Genomic DNA, 24,754 nt, shown 5'->3' with positions numbered 1-24,754 from the left:
ACAGCTTATGGGACAGAACACAATTTCAGATTTAGGGGATATCTTTCTCACCCCAAATCACTTTAGGAAACAAAAATTCAGATTCTGGTGTTGCAGCGACTGTGTAAGGCCATCAAAACCCAGGTGATAACTCACCTCAGCTTCGGAGATGGGACACCATCTTATGGGGACGGCAACAGGAAGAAACTGAACTGACACTTCCTTGACGTATCTGGAAGGCACATGTTCCTCATAACAGAATTTTGTAATAATCTTCAATTTGCTGTACTGGGAAGCTTTGCCCTGGTCAGCAACCAGACACACCAAAATTGCAGTTAAGTCACTACGGGAAATAAAACAAGTTTCCTCCTCTTTCAAATTAAAAGGAGGGAGCAGGCTGGACAAGAAACACGCTGCTGCAATAGGGCTTGATTGACTTTAATGTGGAAACAGTTGCACAGTTCAATATATTCCCTTGCCAGAAAACCGGGAATTTGTTTCCAAAAGGGCAAAGGCCTCCGGGATGCGTCCTGATTCTTTGTGATTTGATCTGTGCCGTCGTCAATAATTTACCGCAGCATTTTGGAGTCCGGTGGGCTCCGCGTTTCTTTGAGCAGCGCTTTCCCCAAAGCGCTCCGAAGTCTAAAGCTTTCATTTGCAGCTAATCTATAGCAAACGTTTACATGTGGAAAAACAATGCGGTGGGGCCTGTGTCAGCTTTCTCCTCTGATTCTCTCTATGTGCTCATTGGCTTTAACGGTACGTCAGGCCACGGCTACGGCACGCGAGGAGCTCGAGGCATTGCCTTCCCAGAGGTACGTCTGCTCCCCCTCCCTCCACTTTACGTATAGAAATTAGGGGCAAGTCAGTCAGCCCATCAATTTTGTCCTGACTTGCGGCATGTGCACACTGTGCTCTCTGTAAACAGCTACCACCAAAAAAAAAAAAGAAAAAAAAAATATATTGGCAGTGGTCCAAAGCCCAAGCTAGGCATCGTAATTCCTGCTTATACGAACTGTTTGCATAATGGCTTTTCTTTTTAGAGATTACTATTAAGCCTTCTTAAACTTCCTTACCAAAATTACCATACTGGTTTTGGGCACTTGGATTATACACTATGCAGCACAATTTACAAGCGAATATTTTTCCTATTCTTTTTCCTTATAACTATTTTGCATTTGACAATGTGAAGTTAACAAGTGCATGTTTATAACCAATTTTCAATCCAAGCCAGATCCTCATACCTCTGGTTTTTATCCCTGAACAATATTATTAACCTATACGAGTGTCATTTAGGCTTTGAAGGAAGGGAATAAACAAGTTACCTTTTTCTAAATCTACAGTGTCATGATAGGAAAATGGTTGGATTTTTTTTCCTACTATTCTTCTTCTATTAATTCCAGGCTTGTTCTAAAGGCAAATATGATTTAGAAGAATCAAAAAAGGTATCAGTGATAATTGGAACGTGGAGACAAGGGGAAGGCAGAAAGGGAAAAAAAATGTGGTAGTGATACACTTAATTATGAAGGCTTATTCCGATAATCCCTGCTGAAAATGAACAAAGACGAGATTTTTGATGTTTGATGAACTTATCAAACACGGCAGAATAATGAAGAGGTAAATGTAAAATCCAATCGAAGGTGAGCCAATTAAGTACTTTGTGAAGTGCTGAAGGATACAGCCCACAAATCCTCCTGTCAGAGCGAAAAGGCATCAATACCTGCGTGTCCTCCAGCGCCGTGTTTGTCTGCAGGCTCCTGTTGTTTTCCTAGAGAGACGGTGGGGTTTTATCTCACGCACTGATCTGCATCCACGGGCTCCCTTGCTAAGCTGGTGTGGCTTTCATTGAGTAAATCCCTCTTCTGCAGCCTGTGATGAATCCCCAGTGTGCTCCGTACCTCTGCTAATTATCAATATTTCTCTTTGGAGTGCAGTCTCATAAGTAAAACAGACTGCTCATTAGTTAATCACCAAAATAATAATATTTTTTTGGCTCAGAATAACCCCTCAGAATGCTTCAAAGGCTGTGGCAAACACAGAGTTGTACTGACACGCCACAGATTGCTCCTCAAGACAAAGAAACACACGATACAAATAAAGAATGTCGGAGTAGGGACAGAAATAAAGATCATAACGACTGGGCTGGGAAGCAAGAGAAGTCTTTTCTTGCTGTTATATATTCAGTGTATGTGCAGAGAGTCTGATGCAAGGGCCATTGCGATACAGGACCCTTGCCATTTTCTGCTTTTACACTCTTCCTTTAGTTATTTTCCTCTCCTCAGAACGTACATATTTCCTTTTAGAAATAGTCAACCGAGAAATTCTCATAGTCAACATGGCCTCGTACCTTGCCTTATCAGCAGCGTTGGTGCAGCCATTCCCACCACTCCGCAAAGCCCATGCGAATCACACCCTGATTTCATCCTTGTCGGGAAAAATACACATCGTTAGTTAACTATGATATAAGAAAAGCGAAACCAGTAGATTTCCGAACAGGCCCAGGGTGATAAACGTCACTACTCCTGGAGTTTGTGATGTCTTCTGAGAAGAAAACAAACAAAAAAAAAAGCCTTTCCATAAAACCTGCATCTTCTTGATATTCATTCTGTTTACTCAGTGTGTCTGGTCTTATATATATGATGTACACATATTTTATTGCGATCTATCTATTGGAGTGGGCTAGGATCTCTTGGGAGAGTGGGAAACCCAAGACAAAATCCTCAGGTCCTACACCTGCTACCCCTGACCAATTCTGATGGTGAATAGTTGGACAGGGCATCTCAGGCAGTACAGCCTCCCCTGCTAAGGGATGCTTCCCATTTCCTACAACATAGGTTCCCAGTGGAAAAACACACACACACGGAGATCATTTTCTCCTTGCTAGCCTCCAGCCCTCCTTCAAATGCAACTTCAAAGACCTTAGACCGCTATCTCTTCCCCTCCTTAGAAGAAGCGGCAGAGATGTTAATTCTCCGGCTCCTGTCGACTGTCAGCTGAGCCAGTGGTCAGAATGGACTGATTGCTTTCCTTGCCAAGAGAAAAAAGTAAGACTCTACCGTAATGTATTCATTTATCTTCAGATGTGTCTGTGATGAGGATGTACACACATTAATTATATATATTATACATATTCATCATTCTGAAGCATCCAGTAAACTCATCCAAATATGATGGAGATGCTCCTCTTCTACAAGGGCTCTTACTGACCCTGGTGTAAACCGGGGAATAAATTTGTTCAAGGCAGCAGAAGAGCAAAATGCAAAATCAAGGCGAGTGGTGGAAGAATCAGGCCAGAATATTTGCCCAAGACCTTCTTCCTTTTCTATCTCAGATTTAATTAAGTATCCCCTGATTCTTAATGCAAATATTCTGATGAAAAGAAATTAAAAGCAGCCTTCATTCATCAGCTCCTGCTCTCAGTTTTTTATACCATTTCACATATGTCTTCATAATTCAAGAATTTGTTTTCAAATACCTGACATAATTTTGCTTTCTACTGAGTTTATATCCCTGCATTTTTTTTGTTCCTGTGCTTATAACCAGCAAATTATTTGGCTCTTCTCTCTTTCCTTCCCCCCTTCTCCCCTAGTTTAAAGAGCAGCGATTCTCATTAATAATCCATCAGAAATGTTGCAGGATCAGTGTTGTAATTAGTGTCTGTGTCCATCTGAGCCTGTTATGTTCCAGGACAAAGCATATGTAACTGGAGAAATGCCATATTATTTCCAAGGTATAAAAGAGGGAAGAGATTTTTAAAAACAGTCATTCCAGCCCCCCCAAATTCACCTGTATGAACTTCAAGCCAATCTCCTGAGCTCCCACCGCTCTGCTGACCCTTCTTCTCCATTTATCACGTGCAGTGTCTGTGGACTACACAAAAAAAAAATAGCACTAGAGCGAAAAGCGATAGTTCTAATTGCTTTATAGCCTGTGGAGGTGATGTCTCTGGGGGATAAAAGTTAGGTATTGGTGGTGTTTTTCTCTCTTGTGTGGTTCAGCACCGGTACCGGAGGCTGGTGCAGCCAGCGGGGTTCTCGGGGCGGCGATGCGCGGGGCACTTCTGGGGCGAGCAAGCTTGCCGTGCCGAGACGACCTGCACTGGACCCCCCGGCTGCGGGAAGGACTTTCGGTGCGAGGAAACGGGTGAGTGATGCAAGAGAAAGCAGGAAACTTCCACTTCTTTGTTTTTTCCCCCACTTTTGCAGAAATCCATCTATGCTTAGATTTGGATAGAAAAGAAGGCTGTGTGACATGGAAAAGGTTAATTTTTCAGTGGAACAAAGAGAATAGAAATATTCTGCTCCAACTGCTGTGCTACATGCTCACACTCCCCTCCACGGGCACCAACGCTCCCACAGCACACCACTTTCTCCCCCTGCAGAAGACGTAGTTGAATCATGAATCCAACTAGCAATCTGTTGGGGTGATTTATTTATTTTTAGCCATCCTCAGCTCTGAGTATTGGGATATGCTGTGGCTGTTCTCTGAAAGTTTGACTAGCCTTGACAGATTTTTGGTTTTACACAAATGGCTCAAAGTCCCATCTTGAGCATTTAATGAAAATTCTATTGAAATTTAGAAATGCGCACCAGCTCCGTGACCAGCTCATCAACTGGAGCAGGTCATTATTGTTCCATTGAGGCAAGTGCAGCAGTACCAGTTCCCTCGTGCCACGAACGCCACGTCAAGGCTTTCTCCTTACTCCCAGAAGCAAAAGCACTTTCAGGTTGCCCTTCCTGCAAATATCCATTCTTAAGCTGTAATTATTGCAATAAACTCCCCAAATACCTCCTGCAAAGGGAGGAGGCAAAAAGTGCACTTTAACCAGACCGAGTTGACTTCCCTAAGCCAAGTGGAGGATCTATTGGTTCCTGTAGCTCCCTTCCAAAAGTGTGATTGTAGATAATAAAATCAGGCCAGTGAGGTGACGTCTACTTGATTCCCATCCCATGGGAGCTGGCTTGGACTCCGAGCCATGCTCGGTCCAGGCTGCAAAGGAAAACCTCCCCCGCAAGGAGCTGGGAAAAGCAAGCTCCCAACACGGTGTTTAACACTCAGTGTGACTTCTTGTGGCCCTGAGGTATGGGTGGGAACCAGCACAACCAGTGCAAGTTGCCAAAAAGGTTTTCTGAAAGGCGGATAAGGGAACGTCTGTACCTGTGCACTTTAGGTCGCTGTATTAAACGGCATCTTGTGTGCAACGGAGAGCCAGACTGCAGAGATGGCTCTGATGAGGATAACTGTGAGGATGAAGATATCGAAAGCCCTTGTGAACATCTGTTCCCAATTCCAGGGTCTGAAAGAGCAGCCCAAGGGTAAGTAATTAATCAATAGCTGCTACTCTCACAAAACTGGATCCAGGTTTTCATATTGCTCTTCCTTAGTAACAGCAGTGCTCCATGAACTGATAGGGAGCTGTAGCAAACCCAAAGGAGAGCTACTGTCCCACCCAACCTTGGGTAGCAAGGAGGGAGGCAGGAGGGTTCATCCCAGCGTTTATTTCAAATTCTGTCTTGAATTTACTTACCTTGGCCTCTCTCAGCTGCTCTATACTTTTGATGTCCCCTTTATACTCACGTAAAAAGTATACCCCAGTTATCTTACAGCTTCCTATGGTTGATAAAAGCAATATATTAAAGCAAAGAGTAGACTCTGGAGATGCAGCATCCTGGTGGTGTTCATCCCTAAGGGGAAGATTTAACTCCAGGATTTAGGACTTCAGAGCACAGATTCAAGGCAGAGAGCCTGAGCTCCACATGAATACGTGCAGGGTAAATACTCCTATCCATGAAAAGCTGTTACTCTGTTCAGTTGCAAATTCTGGTTAGGCAATACATGCAAAAGAGGAATCCAGAGCAACTTGAAAGGCAAATTGGCTATTGTGACATTCTTGTTTTTAATCTTGTGTTTTAACCAAGATATCACTTAGTTTCACTCGGAGAACTTGGGCTACAGTATGAGAATGCAGTCACCCAGCAGATAACTTTCCCATCAGCTGGATCCAACGCTCTCTGCCGTCCATGAGATAAATGCTTCTCTGGCCCAGGGCCTGGGAGAGTCCATCAAAAGTTTTTCAAGACATATATTAATTTTCACTGAGCACTCCATTTATTACTGCTCTCTGATGTGTTTCTCCCACAGAACATACAAAAGCAATAGTATTTACTATCTTAGTCTTAAAGACGATTCCCCGTTGTGAGGAGCAATGCTGCTGCCGAGTCTGAATAATGCTTTCATTTGGGGCCGTGGAAGTACAGGGAATATTAAGTAACAGGCGGGATTTCAGAGGGCAGCAGCTGTGATGGCTGGAGAGCAGCAAGAAAGGCGTAAGGAAATAATAAGCGAGAGACTTGGCAAAGCACATGCAGACTGCAAGTCTAGGGAGGGTGCTAACTCCCCTGAGAAATGGGACCATTATTAAAAGGAAGGAGATGAAATAAGGATAGAAAACAATTACAGGGAATGCCGGAAAACACTTTGTGACAGTGAGATGCATTAGGCTGTGAGAGACTCACGGGGGACCTGGAGGAACTCCAGGAGTTCGGGACTTTCATAACTGTAACAATTCATAACTGGACAATTTAACTGATTTCTTCCACATCTAGCACATGAGTCCAAACCGATGTCTTGGAAATAAAATGGCTGTTTGTCTCCTGTTAGCTTTCGAAAGGCGAGAGCATTGAGAACAGACTCAAACCTTTTTATTTTAGGTGCCATCCAAATTCAAAGTCAGAGACAGATAGATAATGTATAGTGTCAGGAGAACAGAAACGGTGATGGAGACTGTTGGGGAAATAAAATGGGAGCTATGGATAACTTTCTGAATGCTGTTTCTTTCCAAGATACAATATCTTAACACAGGAAGAGAGCCAGTACGTATATGATCCTAATTTTTTTGGAGGCCACTGTGAGTATGTCTACAATGGAGAGTGGCGGGAGCTGAAGTACGACGCTGTGTGTGAACATCTGTACTACGGAGACGACGAGAAGTATTTCCGCAAACCTTACAACTTTCACATATACCAATTCCTAGTAAGTGCTTCGGGTGGTCAAAATTAGCAATGTGTTCCCAAAAGCCAAACTTCCTATAAATATATTATGTACATTTTATCATTCACGATAAGTTATCTTTCAAGGTACCTTTCTCCAACTGTCCCCAAAACAACAAGAGATCAATGCTATAAATGCTGTTTTATGGCACATCAAGGAACTAACATGCTTTATCACCCAGGCATCTGCTTACTCTGGCCTAGTCAGAGCCAAGAGAAATGGGTTTTCTCTAAATTCTGCTATTAATGAGCTGTAGAGCTTGCGCAAGCAACTTGCCTCCCTAGGGATGAAGTTGGCATGGGAACAATGCTACAGGTTCAGTCTTTGAAAGCATTCGAAGTCTAGGGCTTGGCGACAAGGAACGTAAATCCAAATTCTGAGTGACACAAAGATCCTGAAAGCCATCACCATGTATCATAACACCTATACTCTGCGGGGGTCACACCTCATGTTGAAGACTGAATGAAGTAGAGCGGAGATTCAACCTGGGCCTCCCACGTCGTAAGTGGGTGCCCCAGCCACACTGTTAAGCATTTACGACACTTTTTGCAATGAATGACTGAAACACACATTATTCCCGGGGAATATTACAGCCACCAGCTCAACGCAAGTGGCTTTCACGTCCTCCCAGCAAGCAGACCCTCCTGTGCCCCTTAGTTCCCCAATTTGAACCCAGACAGACCCACCACATGGGCCACATTTTCTTCTCCCCTTTACCTGCTGCTAGCAGTGGAAGGACATCTGCACCACGGTTAGGCACTGAGGGACGCTTGAGCATGCCCCATACGCATCTTGACTTAGGAGCTTCTGGCCGCCGAGGTCTAGGAAGTTGCTGAAGACTATGTGAGACGGGTTTTTTTTCACTGTTGGTAACTTAGCCAGCTTTTTATAGAGATGGCAAATGGCACATCCCAGACTCAGCAAGGCTGCTCGATTCCACATGCCGGCAAAGCAGAGCTGTCAGTGAAAAGGTCACTTCTCTCAAGCACGGGCAAAACAATGTTTGTTTTCTAGCGTTGCCGTCGCAAGTAGCTGGATCACCGTTGTTGAATTTTTGTTCCTAAATAAATTCATCCGGAAGCAGGCTGGAGAGGGAAAAAAAAATCACTCCAAATCATTAGGATTTGGCAGAGCTGTAAGGAACTGGAAGGAGGATTTTATAATGGGAAGTGTCAAGGTAGCTTAATAGGCACTATTACACGCTCTGCCTGTAATGGCGCTGCTTTGAGTGGCTAAATACAAACCTTTCGCCTGCCTGGAGATGGATGAAGCAAAATGTATGGCTTTAGCTGCATTTCTCACATACTTCCAAAAGAAATGGCACGTGACTAAGTTCTTTATTCCACATTCACTGAAAGTCAGTGTTGGTGCTGTCATGAGTATCACGGGCTTCAACAGAGGCACCACTAGCTGCTTGAAGAAATAGAGATTAAAAAGAAAGGGAAATACCTGAAAAATTAATGTCTGCCACTTTCACTTTAGGCTCATGCTGATTCTGGATTCGCTTTTGAGTTTTACGATGATTCAAAGGATCTGCTTGATGCCCTTAAAAGTGATAAATCCAGAACAAAAGGCTTTACCATTGGAATTGGGCCTGAAAAATCACCTTTCCAGTTAGACTTGGGCTTCACTTTATCAGCCGGCAAAGGATCCCTGAAGAATTTCACTCAATACACTGCAAAGGTAAAAAAAAAATAATAAATCAATGATGCATATGCTCCAGTCATGTCATCTGTGCACCGCATGGTCTGGCTATAACTTATGTCAGTTTATTCTCTCAATGGCATCTTTTAACACATAGTAATTGTACCTTAATTTGTTCATGTAATTGCAAATGTATGATCGTTAGTAATCCTGTTTGTTGTTCTTATTATGTTTTAGCAAACAGGGAGTGGGAATAAAATTGAATTACGAAGTACCACAACACATGTCATCTCACCCCATCCTGTTTCATGGCTACATTAAGCACATAAATGAAAAAAATGCTTACAGGGATGATGAGGGAGGAGGAAATATCAAGATGTTGATCAAAACAGTTGTCCTCCGGGAATGATCTCCGGTAGCAGATATATCTCGTTCAAATTAATACAAGCTGCCTTATGATGGGGAAATATGCTACTTTTTTTTTATGAAAGGTTAAAATACCCCGCTGAAAAAAGAGGACCCGATAATAGGGTGTATTTCTCACAGTGACTTTACATCATGGACTAGCTGTGATGACCTCTTTCCAACCTAATAACATGAGTGCTGGTATTTCCCACATTTACCGTGCCCTGTCTCTGCGTCTCTCGTGGCTGCTGACAGAAAACAATAAAGAAGAATTACTTTGATGGTGTTCCGAGTAGAAATGCCCTTAAAAGGTGTTGGAAATTGGCACCATTATAGTATTTACTGTGCCCTTGTCTAGACTCACATGATGTTTGCAGCTAAACGATGATCAGTTGTTGAAGGAATCATTTAAAAGGCTGTTCTAGTTGCACTAGAGTCTTGTCCAAGGCAATGGCTAATCCAGAAGAGGAGTCATGGATCTGGTGGTATATCCAGGAAATCCTCTCCCCATCAGCACCTTCCAGGCAGGGGTATCCCCCCACCGCTGCGCTGGGCTGGGCTTGCCATGAGCCCTTGTCCTGCATCACGGGTCAAGGCTGTGAAAAAAGCAAAAGGGAATAAACAGTACAGAAAGGAAACCAGAAAAAAAGAAATAGCAGAAATGGAGGATGGAGGGGAATCATGTGGAGCCCAATTCTTATCGGATTCACACATCGGTAAAAAAAAAAAACACAGCATGTAAACCCATGGCTCTGCCCTCCATCTCACACAGCACCCAAGAGACACTCTCTCAAAAAGAATTACAACTGATTTCATTTAAACCTGGGCTGGTTTTCATGCCTTAAATATCTACTGACAGTCAAAGATTCAGGCTTTCCTCTGCCAACCTAAAGACTAGAAATTACTTTTTTTTTTTTTTTTTTTTAATTAATGTTGAGGGACAGCTCCTGTTTTCTTCACCTGCAGGATGTTGGATTCATTAGAGCTGTGACGAAGGTGCAGACGGCCCGTTTCAAGATGAGAAGGGACAACATCGTTTTGGATGAAGATGTGCTGCTCTCCTTGCGGGAGCTTCCAGACACCTACAACTATGGCATGTATGCCAAATTCATCAATGACTACGGCACCCACTTCATGACATCCGGCACTATGGGAGGCATCTTTGAGTACATCCTTGTCATTAACAAAGAGGAAATGAGAAGAAAAGGTTAGAAAACCACTAGAAATTTTCTGTTCACAACTTTCTACTTTAAACAGGGCATTTCCAACCTGGAGACCATGAGGTGGGTCCAGTCCCCCAGAGTAATTCATCTGGCTCTGGCTGTTCCCCACAGCCCTGGGAGGGCTGACGGTCATCGGCCCCTCTTTGCTGAGCTGGCTGACATGTCTTATCACGATAGACACATACTTGTCACAAGCCCCAAAATGCACAGTGCGGGGTGGAGTAGGGGTATCTGCATGTTGTTCACAAGATGGATGCACTACTGGCCACACAGAAGGGGATAAACTTGAGCATCATAAAATTTGCTTCCCAACCTAATTTCAGAAGAACCTGAGTGAAATTTTGGTAGCTTAGAAAGGAACCCAAGCATCTTTTTCTCCCTTTCTTTCAGTGCCACTTCCTAGACTTCTCTAAACTTCTCGTATTTGTTATAGTCTTTGTTCTGGCCATTCTTATGAATGCTCAAGGACTGGAAACTCATCCAGAGTAAAGAGAGATGATCTGCTCACGTTTTATCCTCCTAATAGTGAGGGTTTCAATTTTCTGTAAATGGAAATAATGCATTGCACTTGGCAATACCTCTGCCACTTTACTCTGGTTAGTGTCATATCTGAAGACTAACAGACCTCTGTTAGCTCCAGTTCTCAACAAATTAGAGTGTATGAGGCTGGAGAGCCATACCTCTAAATCTCAGTTACGTAAAATATCCACCGCAAATGTCTGGAGCGCAAGAATAGCCATTATTGGCGAGCCAAAGCATAACATTTTTCCTAATCAAAAACATAAGATGCAGAACAATAATAGGGTACTTTAGGACACTAACTGGATTGTCAACCTTTGGAAAGGTGTCGACAATGCAATAGATCCCACTTCCCCTAAGGATCATCACTCTGCTCTGCTGAGGGTAGCGCTGTCTTGGTAACTCCAGGCTGGACATTTATGCAAAAGAAAATTGTGATCTTGGACAACGGGTGCAAATTGCTGCAGCTGGTGCAAATTGCTGTAATTCCATTCATTCCGTTAATTTCCATGGTTCTATCCCAAATTCTGCCTCCGGTCTGAAATGCTTTGGTACCATCACGCACTCCATATTGAGTGTTAATGCCAATTTTTCCACAAGAAATTACCAATAGAGAGAATTTTCATCAAGTTCCTGAAATACTAATATTTGGAAACATGATGCCTCTTCAAATCATTTATTCACTTTGAAGAGTGACTGATACGGAAGTGAACAAGATCTTGGCAAGCAAGTCTTCAGGAAGCACGCTGCCAGTTTCAGAGGAAGAACGAATAGAGAGAGTGTGGAGGGAGGTTCCTATTTTGCTTTGTCTTGTGCTTGCTGTGTATACGAGGAGGAGATTTACTGCTACGAGATGCCTTATCTTAGGAAAGAAGGATGTTGAAGTTCAGCAAGAGACAAAAATGTGCCCCAGTAGAGATGCAATTTTCATTCTAATGTAGCACGCTACTGTAATTTTCATCTAACCAAGACTCTGCAAGAAAGTCCACATTTACCAAGTCAGCAGTGCTCTATATCACACGACGTATACCCAGAAGGACCTACCTGCAGTGGCTGATACGCCGTTGTCTAAAACCATTTAGTAAAAAACATGGGTTTTTTAATGGCGATCACAGCCATGCTTGAAGGCTGTGTTTGCAAGAAGATTACCTGCCTCCCCTGAGGAATGGTCAGGATCAGGATATAAATGCTCAAGTCTTAAAATCAGAGCTTCAAAAGATGAGTTTGAAGCTTTGCAGATGCTGGAAGATGTACCGCTGAGTCGCCACAGGGCTGAGCGGCATGGCATCTGCTTCAGATAAACCACTGCATCCTGAGAGCCCACCTAGCCCATGAGGCTTCGTGTTAGATGCTCTGGAAGGGAAAACACTTCTTTGTTTATAGACCAGTAACTAAAGCACATGCCCAGGAAAAAGATCCCTAGGCTGAATCCTCCTTAAATGAGAGAGAGCTTGAGTAGTGGCTGAGAATCCAGCTAGGCATAGGCATGAACTCAACTTTAAGCATCTCGGAAAGCTGAGTTTTGAAAATGAAGTTCCTTCCCTTCTGGGTTTAGATACCCAGGAATGGACCACAACTCAGCGGTGCAGAGCTTAAGGACTGCAGTTTTGCTGGCAGACCCGTTTCTAGCTTTCAGGCTGCAAGGGCTTGTATGGATGTGGTCATGAGTGAAATAAATACACGTGTCAGAACGAGGTCCCTTGTTGCTTTGCCATCAATATTTTTCATTACTTGTTTTTAAAATAGATTGTTATGGTTCTATTATTTAGCAGAAAACAGTATAATGTGTTCACACATTACAAGAACATTTATGGGAGAAACATTATGCGCAGAGTAAATTAGAAAGAGTCTTCATATATTCTGATTAATTCAAAATGCAGCAGTAAATCTTATCACTCGAGCACATTTAACTATCGCAAATTATATCATATAAAAAAACCTATCAGGGCTCCCCCCTCAAGTGCCAATATTTTCTATGACCACCCTTTTGCAATGATAACCACTTTTCATTTATCAAGACCCGATCTTGCTGCAACCAATAGCGAATTGTATTGACAGACCCTCGCTGAACGTAATTACTCAACGGGAACCATGGTGAATCAATTAATCAGGGTGTTCCTCAAGTTTAATTTTATGGCACTCCAACACCAAGATAAGCAATCACTCATGTTGCTTTGGGTGAATGAACTTTACCCACTGTGTTTACAACTGTTGAACAGTTTAGTACAAGTAATTGAGTGCTACACATTTAATCTTTCTCAAGGGCCCAGTTTTGCAACGGGATGTAATTCCCCCTGAAGTCTTGACTATGCTTCAGCTCTCACCAGTTCCCATTTTCGGGATGCTGAGCACCTCCGCTGGTTGGGACCCACCAAGCCAAGGAGCAGATCCATACTCCGCACAACTCCAGCAAGCCTCTCCTGCAGGGTGTGCAGAAGGGAGCAAAAAAACAGAGCTCTGGGGGTTTTACCAGTATTTTAAACACACGGAAGACAAGTAACTGCTCCCCAGTGCCGGGGGGAGGCAGTTCAGCAGATAGCGCTCTGGACTGGGGCTCGGATGGTGGTTCGATCTTTAGACCATTAAGCCACGACGCACAAATCCCGCTGACCTCTGTGCCTCCCTTTCAATACTGGGGTATTGATTGCCAGGCTGCTTTGTAAAACACTTTAAGGTCCTCTGACAAAAAGAGCGATATAAAAGTTACCTATTACTTACAATACCCGCATTTATTGAAATCAATGGATTTTTTAACTACTAGAGAAGACGGCCTTATATTTGCAGTACACTGAAGTGCGTACCGAAAACCAGGCTGTATGAAATATGCGCGTTGCTTACCTTGGTGAAACCACCTCATTAGTTCCCTTCGCCCCTCTGCAGTGGCTTCGTGGGTCCCCTGTTACATATTTTCATGATGTATGTGGCGGTGCTGGTGGCAGCAGCCCCGCAGCAGGCAGTACGGCTTCGGCAGCTCTCAGCAGACAGACTTTTTACAAGTTGGTACTTAAGCCGGTAATACATAGGTCAGATCCTCAGTTTAGGGAAATTAGCAGGGATCTGTTGATTTCAGCTGCTCTTCCCAGCTTTACCCTGGTCATGAGTTAGTCTGTAAAAAAAAAAAAAAAAAAAAAGTATTTTTTAAAAATAAATAGACCAAAGAAGGAAATACATACCTGAAGCCTTGTGTTAAGATTTTTACTTTCTTCTAAGACTTTCTAAAGAAACAATTTTACAGTAAGGGCATTTCCCTTTTCACCTATTATGGGATAAGCCAAATACACCCCAATAAAATATTGGCTTTTCCACTGCAAGACTAAAGGCTGCTCTCTGCCTGGAATAGCTCTTGACTTTGAAAAACAGGCCATGCAAATAACTGAATATTTTCTTCATTGATAGAAAAAAAACAAGTAGGAAAACAAGCATCCTTCCACTCATTCTGAGTTACTGATTTTACTGGTTTCCTTTCTGTTTTGCAGACATCAGCGCCGAAGAGATAAGTGCCTGTGTTGGCTGGTCAATTGGCCTTACAGACAGCGAGAATAAACTGCATCTGGAAGCGTCTGTGTCATCCTCCGACTGTGCAAAGAAAGGATTTCTGAAAACCGGTATGATAGCAGGGCAGATGTCTGTTAAGGCATCTTGCATCACTTCTTTTGGTCACTTGGGCATGGAGATTCACGCAGGGTCACAGAAGGGTACGACAAAGGGAGCTCTCGTGCCATCCCCAGCCATGGGTCAGGCCCAATCATGGGACCGAAGCAACTTTAGGTCCAAGTCTCCAAGAGTAGTCATTGCTCTTGAAAGAGCAGAAATTAAGGTAGCAATAGCCCGATTAGAAATGCGTGTAAATAGAGGCATGGGGTGGCTGGAAGGCTACAGTCCCTATAGCCACGACAGACTGGGCATGGATGACAAGGCCAACACAGCAACTATAAAAGAAGTCAAAACTGACTATAAAAAGTACTCAAAGAGGCTATGAAGCCCCAGATATGTAAATCACTTAACCAGCTATAGACAGGGTGACCTACTGCTCACGTGCTAACTAGAAACAAAGGCTGGAGGCATGCAGGCTTTTCAGGGCTTACCAGCTCAGAGTGTTTGTGATGCTCAACTCATCACCAGCTGCCTTGTGATAACGTGGCAGGGCTCGCCCCGCGAGCGGGAGACGCTGAGCTCCCATCGATTTCAGGAGGCAGCATCAGTGCCGCTCGCTGATAGCCCCTTGCACCATTGATCTCCCCTCCATTAAGTATTTTCTATTGTATGTGTGGAAACGATAACTAAATAATATGGGTGCAATTCAACTTTTCAGATACTGAGAGCAACAGCGCAGTTGTGGAAGATATTATTCCCCGGATTAGAGGTGGAGATACCAGTTACAGCGGAGGGCTCTTAAACAGTTGGGATGGCAATATGTATCGTCACTGGGGAAGGTCATTAAAATATAATCCTGCTGTTATTGATTTTGAGGTAAGGCTTTTCTGCAGTTGAAGAAACTCTGCCACTATAAGGAATGAAAGTGTAGTCGAGCAGATCATTTCGTATTTTTATTGTGATCCCATCACAGAACAAGATTAAATGTAATGGGCCACTGATCTGGTAACCTCTTATTCATTTCACAATGGGGAGTACATCTCCCACCGACTGCATCCGCAGGGAGACGGACAAGGAGCTTAATGCTGGATTAGTGCCGAGTTAAGTTTTTGATGTGTCCCCAAACAGCTTCCCGATGAATGGCTCTCTGTGGTTGCATTCATCCCTATTATTCTCCCCGACAACTGTCCGCCCTCCTCTATAAGCAGGAGACTCGCAGGGGGCTGGGGAAGGAGTCTTGCCCCCCCCCCAGCAAAGGCTATGCATAGACCCCCCCTGCTTTTCACCTGCCTCAGAGCCACAGTGGCTATGCCGAACCTCTGCAGACCTTGGTGGGCGTTGCTATGGGTGCTTCCAGGAGTTTTTTGAGCAGGGGGCTCCTGGTTGCTTTGTCAGGTGGGTCCTGTCTCTCTCCATGCTCCACAAAGCAGGTCTGTGAACATAAAAAACAGCCAAGTTCTCCTCCTCCCTTCATTTTATTGGATGCCTCATACAACGGAAAGACCCCTGGAGCATCCTACAGGGCTTCAGAGACGGGGAGGAGATGGGTGCAAGCAGAAGGGATGGAAAGGAAGAGAGAATCCAAGGTCAGAGACCACAGGGGTATGAGGGGGCAGGTGCACCCCTCAGCTGTGGTCAGGAGTACCACCTCTACCCTGAGATGCTACGATCGCTGGTCTGCTCCGGGAGCACAGCTGTGAGGTGATGGGGAAAGGACCTCGGTCACGGCAGGGACACACTACCACTTCCATCCCTTTCGTCTTCATCTGCAAGCACGCCCACTCCTGGCTCTGTCAGAGGGTGGGAGAAGGGAAGGTGGAATCAGGAACCATCTGCATTACTGGCAGGGCAAGTGGGAATCTGAAAACCTTCCTGGGCAGCACCCTGGTGGCGGAAAGCCCTGATAAAGTAGAAGCACTTTCAGTTCCAGCCGAATGCGTGCTGCAGGTTATTCACCTTTATGTACAAGTTCCCATCAATTCTGGGCAAAATTTATTGCAATTTTCCAGTAAACCATGTGCTGACCTCTCTGCTGGCTGCTCCAGAGCTCAGCACTCACCGTGCAACTGGAGCTGCGAGTAAGTGCTCATGTCCACTTCGGCAGCTCTTATCGGCAGCTCCCGCTCGTTTGTTAAACAGGCTTGTGCAAATTTGTCTACCAGCTCTTCCCAAAGCCCAGCTGATCCTCCCCACGAATCACTCTCACTGCGCCTTGTGCAATGAGACGATGCACAGCTCTTCTCTGGGACCTCTTTCCACCCATTGCCAGGCCAGGACACGCAGCGTTCCCACAGATGCATGGACGGACAAATGTAAATATGTGTCCTCAGACCAGCCCCGAGCTTTTAGCTTTAATATTCAGTTGAATATTAATATTCAGTTGGGCAAGTTATAATTATAGTTGCCCACACGGGACTATTTTTTGCTGAATGGTATATATAAGAACTGGATTTTGCTACCGGAAATATGAGCAATTTATATTCTTAAAGCTGAAAATGGCACAATATTATTTTGCTGCATCAAAGGGCAAAAAGCAGGCAGGTAAAATTCTTCATGCTCAGCATTTACTGGGTGGTTCACAATCTGGTCACCATTAGTTGTAGGTTGGCATTAAGTTTTAATGAAACCCACTGTCCAAAGCTCTTAACAAAACATTTTGGTTCAAAAAGGCAAAAAGCATGCAAGAATCTCTGACGTTGTGACAGCACTAAGAAATCAGTCAAAAAACGGGCTTACTGGGGTGCTTTAATTTATCGTTTGAATCCAGACTTAATCTCCAAAGCGTGTCCAGAAAAGCCAATCCCACACAGACCTCTAAGATGGGGAGGGTTTTGGAACGGTGGTTTCTCACTCGAGCCCATCAGTCGTGGTAACGCATTTGCATGATGTACATGGAGCTGTCAAGAAAGACAAATGAGTTTTTTTCTGAGCCCTGAGTTTATCCAGCAATGTCACAGCTCTCTGACTGCGGCGTGGTAGCATCTCAGTTGATGCCCAGCTGAAACTGTCTCCGTGCTATTCATCTCCACCCTACGCAGCTGCAGCCCATCCACGAAATTCTCCGCAGAAGCAACCTTGGCGACATGGAAACCAAACGGCAAAACCTGAAACGGGCTTTGGACGATTACTTGTTGGAATTCAATGCCTGCCGCTGTGGACCGTGCCAGAACAACGGTGAACCCGTTTTGGTGGGAGACACGTGTTTCTGCCAGTGTCGACCAGGTTATGGAGGCCCTGCCTGCGAGCAGACCAAGCGCCAAGGTAAGACCCCGGCGCGCACCCATAGCACGGTAGGGCGAAAAGCAGCAAAAAGACAGGGTTTTCCGTTCCACATCGTTAACCACCAGCTCTTTACATCCATCCATCAATCAAGACTTTGCTTCTATATCGCTTTTGCTGCTACGCTATCCTAAGCAGCCCTGCAAGACAATTAAATTAACAGCTCAAGTGATTATTATAAATAAATTAGTGGAAACGGGGATGTGTTTAATAGCTGGAGATGTACTGACACGTTGCAGAAAGCTGAGCTGGGGTGCAGCAGCAGCAGCACGCAGGCAAAGCCCGGCTGCCCATATTGCCAGCTGAGGGGTGGACTCTGCCTGCCCGTGGTGCTCTGTGGATGCAGCTCGTTACCGTAAACGAGACCGTCATCTGGTCCCCACTGACCGGCATGTGACATCCTCGGGATGGCGATTCTCCAGAGTGCTTGTGGCATCCCCCTATGGACGCCTGCTATGAGGGCGAGAACACAAACCTCAACAGGCAGGGAGGGAAGGGAGGCTGAAAGGGTCAGGCTAAGCACCACTGGGAGGCGGTGCTCAAGAAACGTGCCACCAAAAAATGCTGTTTTAGTAAAAAATTGCCATGTTGCCAGATTTCCCCCTGCCCACCATAGAGAAACATTTTAACTACACGTAGGTATCTCTCTTTGGGGAGAAAAAAAAGTGTTTTTCCAAAGTGTCAGGCTTTTACTTATGTTTTCTTTATTACTCATTATACTAGCCTAAAAAATTAAATGGGTGGCAAAAAAGCCAACCTTGGAACATGCTCTCAGATTCCAAAAAAAAAAAAAAAAAGTCACAGTTCTGTCTGGATATCCTAGTCTTGATTCGTGATGACAAAAAAGAATCTAAATCTCAGCACAGAGAACCACAGAATCACAGAATCATCTAGGTTGGAAGGGACCTTTAAGATCGAGTCCAATCATCAACCTAACACTGCCAAAACCACCACTAAACCATATCCCTCAGCACCACATCTACCTGTCTTTTTAATACGTCCAGGGATGGCAACTCCACCACTTCCCCAGGCAGCCTGTTCCACTGCTTGATAACCTTTTCAGCGAAGAAATTTTTTGCTGATATCCACTCGAAACCTCCCCTGGTGCAACTTGAGGCGGTTTCCTCTTGTCCTGTCACTTGTTACTTGGGAGAAGAGATCTACCCCCACCTCACTACAACGTCCTTTCAGGTAGTTGTAGAGAGCGATAAGGTCTCCCCTCAGCCTCCTTTTCTCCAGGCTAAACAAGCCCAGTTCCCTCAGCCTCTCCTCATAAGACTTGTGCTCCAGACCCCTCACCAGCTTCGTTGCTGTAAATGAAGCGGGCAGAAAAATCCATCTTCAGAGCAGTTCCATCAGGCAGAGCTCCAGGCCTTCAACCGAGTGCTCATAACTAGGGTCTCACCACTGGAAAATCAAAGCTGTGATGAGATAAGGAGTTAGAACAGAGTTGGGTTTATGAAGCTGAGCTCAAAAGCATTGCTTCAGTGACTCAAAAGTAGGCTTCTTTAAAAAAAATCTCAGGTTCTTTGAGCTGTCTTCAAATCCAAGAAATCTATCTTAGATGAGGAGCATGGCAAGCTCAGGATCTGGCCCCAAAGCAGCCCACTAAACTGGCCGGCCCCTGTGCTCCCTGCCTTTAGCAACAGCCAGGGAGGGACACATGTTCTTCCAGCTCAAGGGAAATGAAGCCAATTTTTAGTTTCAAAACTCACTTAAGACCAAACCCAGTTTTTTAAAGAGCAATGTTCCAGCAGACAGGGTACCCAGCTTTTCAGCCAGCACTGAGTAAGAGCACACACGTCCATTTGTGCTGTCTGGATTAATAAAGTGCCCAAGCCAGGCATGAAGGCCAGCTGAGTAAATAAAAAACGACAGTAAATGACAGCCATCAAGCATTCCCATCATTCAGGAGCGCCGCCATAATCCATAGTATCGAACGCTCCTGACAACTCAGTCTGTACTGTAATGAAAAAGCCTTGAAATGACCCACCTCCAAAGGGATGGGCAGACTTTTCAAAACGCCCCACGATGTTAGGAGAGTTTTGTCCCTCTGGCTTGGTTAGAGGTGGGAAAGTTAGTGCAGAGAGAGATGTCAGCTGCCCTTTGGGAAAGGAAAGCCAAACCGCAGCCTTTCAAATGAGGAGAGGAGAAAAATGAAACAGGTATTGTTGGCTGAAGAAGGTGATGCTGCTCCATCTCCCCTGGCTTCAAAGCACCTTGATCTCAAGAGCTGTGTGCTGGGCATGGCTGGATGGACCAGGGAGTGCTCCAAAGTATGCTGCTGCAGTCAGGCCACATGTAGCACTTCCAACCTGAATATTATTTTTTTTCCCCCCCTATTTTAATGCATTTCCAGGCGGGGCGACGAATGGGCGCTGGAGCTGCTGGTCCCAGTGGGGTCCCTGCCAGTCGGACACGGCGCGGCGCAGCCGGCAGTGCAACAACCCATCCCCGCAGGACGGCGGGGAGCCCTGTGCCGGGAGGGACCTGCAGAGCAAAGCCTGCTGAAAACCCACGGTACAGCATCACTGCCCACAGGTCTGTGGTCGAGAGCGGTTTGGAGTCCGTGCTGGGATATAAATACTCCGGGCATAATCCTCCAGTGGAATTACACTGGGGAGAAATAATTGTCAAGTATTTAATTTCTATACGTACGGAGACATGCTGGATTTGCCGTATAAAACCAGACCAGGCTGACTGAACCCATCCCTGGCTGCTCCCTCACACCACAAGACGTGATGGGAGCCCCACCAGTTCACAGCAGCACGGCTGCAATACAGGAGATGGTGAAGAATCCACAGGGGTGGTTTGGCTGTAGGGTGACCGCGGGGCTGTAATGTGTCATGAAATAAATTTACTAAAAGTGTTTAGACAAGTAAGCTTGACTCACAGAAATTTTTGCATTTGCCTTTGGAAAACACATTAAAAGCTCATGATCGTTGCATTTTTATGCAGTTGGTATTGACATATGTAGCATGAAACTTTTATAAGTTGGCGCTGTCAGATTTTTAAGTCCAGCATATTGGCCAGGGCTGCATTTGCAGCAAAGCCATATGCTGCTCTGTATGGGAGCAGGATTAAGCCTAAAGACTACGAAGCATCGTTGCGAAACATGAACCCACGCTGATGAAAAATCTTAAATAAATAAATAAAATAATGAACAGATATGCTCGAACACAACCATTCTGCAGAGGGTGTTCATACACAAGCGAAGGTGGCTGCTCTTTGAGATCAGTGATGAACTGACTATTAGCACGCAGGCGTTTTATCTCCCAGACACCCGGAGCCAGAGAAGATGCTAACGGGCTGCTTGATTTAAGGAGCTTTTTTGAATGTGAGACGTAAATCTCTGCACAAGAATACACGCAGTATTGAACTGCGTCCAGAGACCACAGCGAGAGCCCGCAGCTCCCTCTTCTTAATGAACTGCCGCAAAAACCTGGGGTGGACGGAAAGCGAATGGCACTTCATTTTACTGTGCTTTTCATTACCAGGGAAGAAGAAGGGAAAACAAAAAAAAAAAAAAGCCCTCAGAAGGAATCGGGCATTATGAAAAGCAACAAGAGCAACAAAACCTCAAAGCACAAAGGAGCACTTCTATATACATTTGAATGGAAACAGGGAGTAGAAAGGAATCATGGTTTAGCGAAAGAAATTGCTCAGCTATAGCTCTGAATCTTGGAAATGCTTGTTTTTCAACAGTGTGTCAGTGGTGATTTAGAGCCTGACACTTAGCTGATGTAAATCAGTGTCGCTCCTTCGCCGCAGCTGATTTATGCTACCTGAAGATCTGGCCCCACGTTTTCTTTTGTGTGCACGTTTGTCGAAGGACAATTTCTTCACCACTTCTCTTTCACTTGAAAATGAAACTATAGGCTGGTTTCGTATACGAAAACAACAAGCCATGTTGTCTCGAACTCTGAGATGTAATTGTTCTGTGAAAAATCCCTACGATGAGTGGTAAAGCCGTGGCCTTTTTACCAACTCTGCTTTTCCAGGTAAAAGTGATATTCACCCAGAGATTAATTTTCTCCCATGGGCTTGAAGCTGATGTCTTCTGCGTTGGGAAAATGCAGCAGCATGAAGCACTCACATAATTTAGACATCCCAGGGGAATGGGAAATGTAGGATCAAAGGAGGTTTTCCCATCACTGATTTTATCAATGTAGTTTGGCGCTGGGCTGGCAGGTTATGTAGAAACATGAGACAGCGCTCTTACACCAAGGACTTGTTTGGCTCATCAGCAATTCTTACCTTTACACTGACTGCTTAGGACTCGGGAAAATGCCTGAAAGTAAGTGAGTATAAAGTCATCTTAGTTAGAAAGCCTTTTTAATGAACAGAAGGATCGGATGCCTTGGAGGCTGGGGAGGGACGGGGGCTGCAGGAAGGCAACCTGCATCCTCATCTTTTAGAGCCAGTTCCATCAGGATACAACACAGGAAGCAGAACCACTTAAAAAAAAAAAAAAAAAAAAAATCCCAGTGAATAAAGAAACCGCATATGAAATACCACCAGGAAGCACATATAAATAAGAGCAAAAAGCTGGGATTTGCCTGCAGTCGTTCATTCTCCACTTTGAACACCACGGTGTTGGAGTAGAGAGATGAAAGCGAGGATACGCATGGGGCAGAGTTCATCGCTCACCTCGCAACCCAGGGCAATGAAATACAAAGCCAAGGGTTCCCCTCAAATGCCAAAGGCAGCTCGGCAGCAGCCCCTCTCCTCCCACTCCACATCCAGGACTCAGACATCCACACGGCTGAAACTCAGGAGCAGCAAAGATGAAGTCAAAAGAAAGGAAGAAGCTGCCTGCAAGATCTGGGGGGAAAAAAAAACCCAAACAAACCACAACAGATTATGAGCAATTACACATTTACAATGCCAGTCAAAGAAGCTAATACATCTCACGCTGAAGTGGCCAGTGTGAGAGTTGAGCTAGATGAGATAAGCAGCAAAAATGCACATTTCTTACTGAAACTTAAAGCTTAGAGGGTACAATAAAACACTGCAGTTCTACCCTGCCTTTAATGAATGGATTTTCCCCTCTTGCACACTGACATACATTTGATATAGTTATTTATCCTATATATTTCTTGCGGCATATTTCCCAGGAGACCTTGTTTATCTTGCTCATAAGTACATGATGGATGTATGGTGCTTTGGATAAATGGTATCACAATCAGATATTTTTATGGATATAGGCAAACTGGGTTATTAACAAAGGAAGGGCAGAGAGGAACCAGTACGCAAAAGAAAATAGCAAATGATTGATGACAATACACCTGAGGTTGCAAGGTGCAGACTCCAGATAACCAGCTAACAGAAGAGTAGATAAGGGCAGCGCTTGAGACAGAGCTGTTTTCTACCTCAGGGTCAATGTCACGCCGACTACCCGAACGCCTGCATCCCTCTGAGCCTGCGATTTTAGAGCAGGCAAAAAAATTCCCCAGCAGGAGCAGCTCAAAAATTATTGCCTTCCTTTTTGTGCAGTGTAATGCATAGGCACAGGAAGATACAAAACATCGAATCCTACCCCCAAAAAACCTGAAACAAAAGAAACGTCAGAATCTTGAGAGTTTGGGGAGGGACTGGCATTTGTTGGGCTGCTGTATCATGCCCAACACAGCAGGACTTTTGGTGCTGCATTACAAATAAGTAAAAAAAAAAAAAAAAAAGGTTCCTAGTGGTAATAATTACTGTCTTCGTCTCTAGTTTTGTTGATTTATAGAAGCAGGGGAGTGTGAAAATAGGATATAAAAGGAAGACAAATCTGCAGGCATAATTTGACCTGAAATCTGGCAGTTGGCTTGGGTGCTCACCAGGCTCTTTAGCCATGAAGGAAGAACTGAGTAGGAAATCTGGGGACGGCTACAACCTCTGCATGGACTCACTGGGTCCCTTCCAACAAAATCTCTCCGTCTGGAAGAGAACTTGGGAAGGAACAACTATATCCATCTGATAGCGGGAGAAACAGGAGCATGGTAAAGTAATTTAGCAATACTGTGACTACCATGGGGTTTGCGAGTCCCCAGTCAGAGCCTGAACCATGTCCCAGCCTCACAGGTAAACATCAAGTGTCTACATGGCAGGAAAAGGCAGGGACCAAGTGAATCCAGGCTGGAAACCAGTCGGATTTACCCACTCCTGATGGAGATGTAAGGGGCTGCAAGTTGGTTTTGCCCTGGGAAAGCTGGATGTGAGAACTAAAACTTACCTAAAATACTGCTTTGGGAGCTTCCTAAGCCATGTCAGCTGGATCCAGCACACCTCACAGCAGCCATGTCTTCAAGCAGAGAGGTGGAGAAAATACAGCTCCTCCGTGTTTACCGAGTCTCTTTTTTCACAAGCAAACAGCATGTGAAAACATAACACGGGATGTAGTAAAGCCCATCGAGATAAGTGTCCTAACCAGCGAAATGGGCTACAGCAGTGCAACCGGTGCTGAACACGCACGCGTTGTGCCCGCAGACTTCCCAAGTTTTCATACGCGGGTTATTAATCTAAACTTACACAGAAAGTGGAAGTTAGAAACACCAATAAAAGACAGTACCAAAATCTAACGCATACCAAAATGAAACAATAAAAGCTTCCGTATAGTATTTTTTATTACCCTCCATGTCATAATATATCATTAGTTAGTTGAATCAAAGCACAAAATCACAAGGACAAGATAAAGTTCTGTCCTTTACGGGAGCCTTCTAAGCCTATAGGTTCAATATTCAACCACTACTGAAATCACGCTTCAGTTAGACTATGCTGCGGCTCTTGAAGATTGTCAGATCTGTCCCCTCTTCCTCCAAAAAAAACCCCAAATATCCAAAGCCAGGCACTGCCACTTCGAAAAATCTGGGCTTTTCTGATCTGGGAACAACAGTTCAAATTCAGGTTGCCACACTTAGCTGTGCTCGCCGCAGCAGTGGGCAGACGCACCATGGCTATGTGTCAGAGTGCTTACTCCAGCTTGATGATCAGGAAAGGTGGTCAAATTTACAAAAGTCACTCAACTCATCTGAAAAAGTTCCTTAATTGGATTACACTGATGCTTCTTGAGAAGG

The 24,754-nt window shown here is 44.7% G+C and overlaps 1 protein-coding gene across 2 annotated transcripts; it reads left to right on the top strand.

Moving 5' to 3' along the window:
* Positions 1-675: 675 nt before the first annotated feature.
* C8A (complement component 8, alpha polypeptide) lies at positions 676-20,204 on the top strand. Of its 2 annotated transcripts, none has more exons than XM_009884591.1 (11): positions 676-794; positions 2,927-3,023; positions 3,978-4,122; positions 5,150-5,294; positions 6,822-7,011; positions 8,512-8,712; positions 10,045-10,285; positions 14,297-14,425; positions 15,133-15,290; positions 17,453-17,675; positions 20,053-20,204. In XM_009884591.1, exons 1-11 carry the CDS (start codon positions 676-678, stop codon positions 20,202-20,204), a joined length of 1,800 nt encoding a protein of 599 aa, XP_009882893.1. The 2 variants fall into 2 exon arrangements, with proteins under 2 accessions (XP_009882893.1, XP_009882892.1); XM_009884590.1 differs by having other exon boundaries at positions 15,121-15,290.
* Positions 20,205-24,754: the final 4,550 nt, after the last annotated feature.

This window comes from Charadrius vociferus, unplaced genomic scaffold (assembly GCF_000708025.1).
Source record: "Charadrius vociferus isolate BGI_N301 unplaced genomic scaffold, ASM70802v2 scaffold163, whole genome shotgun sequence".
Lineage (NCBI taxonomy): Eukaryota > Metazoa > Chordata > Aves > Charadriiformes > Charadriidae > Charadrius > Charadrius vociferus.
The sequence above is the reverse complement of the archived record's forward strand: the minus strand, read 5'-3'. Positions and strand labels throughout refer to the sequence as shown.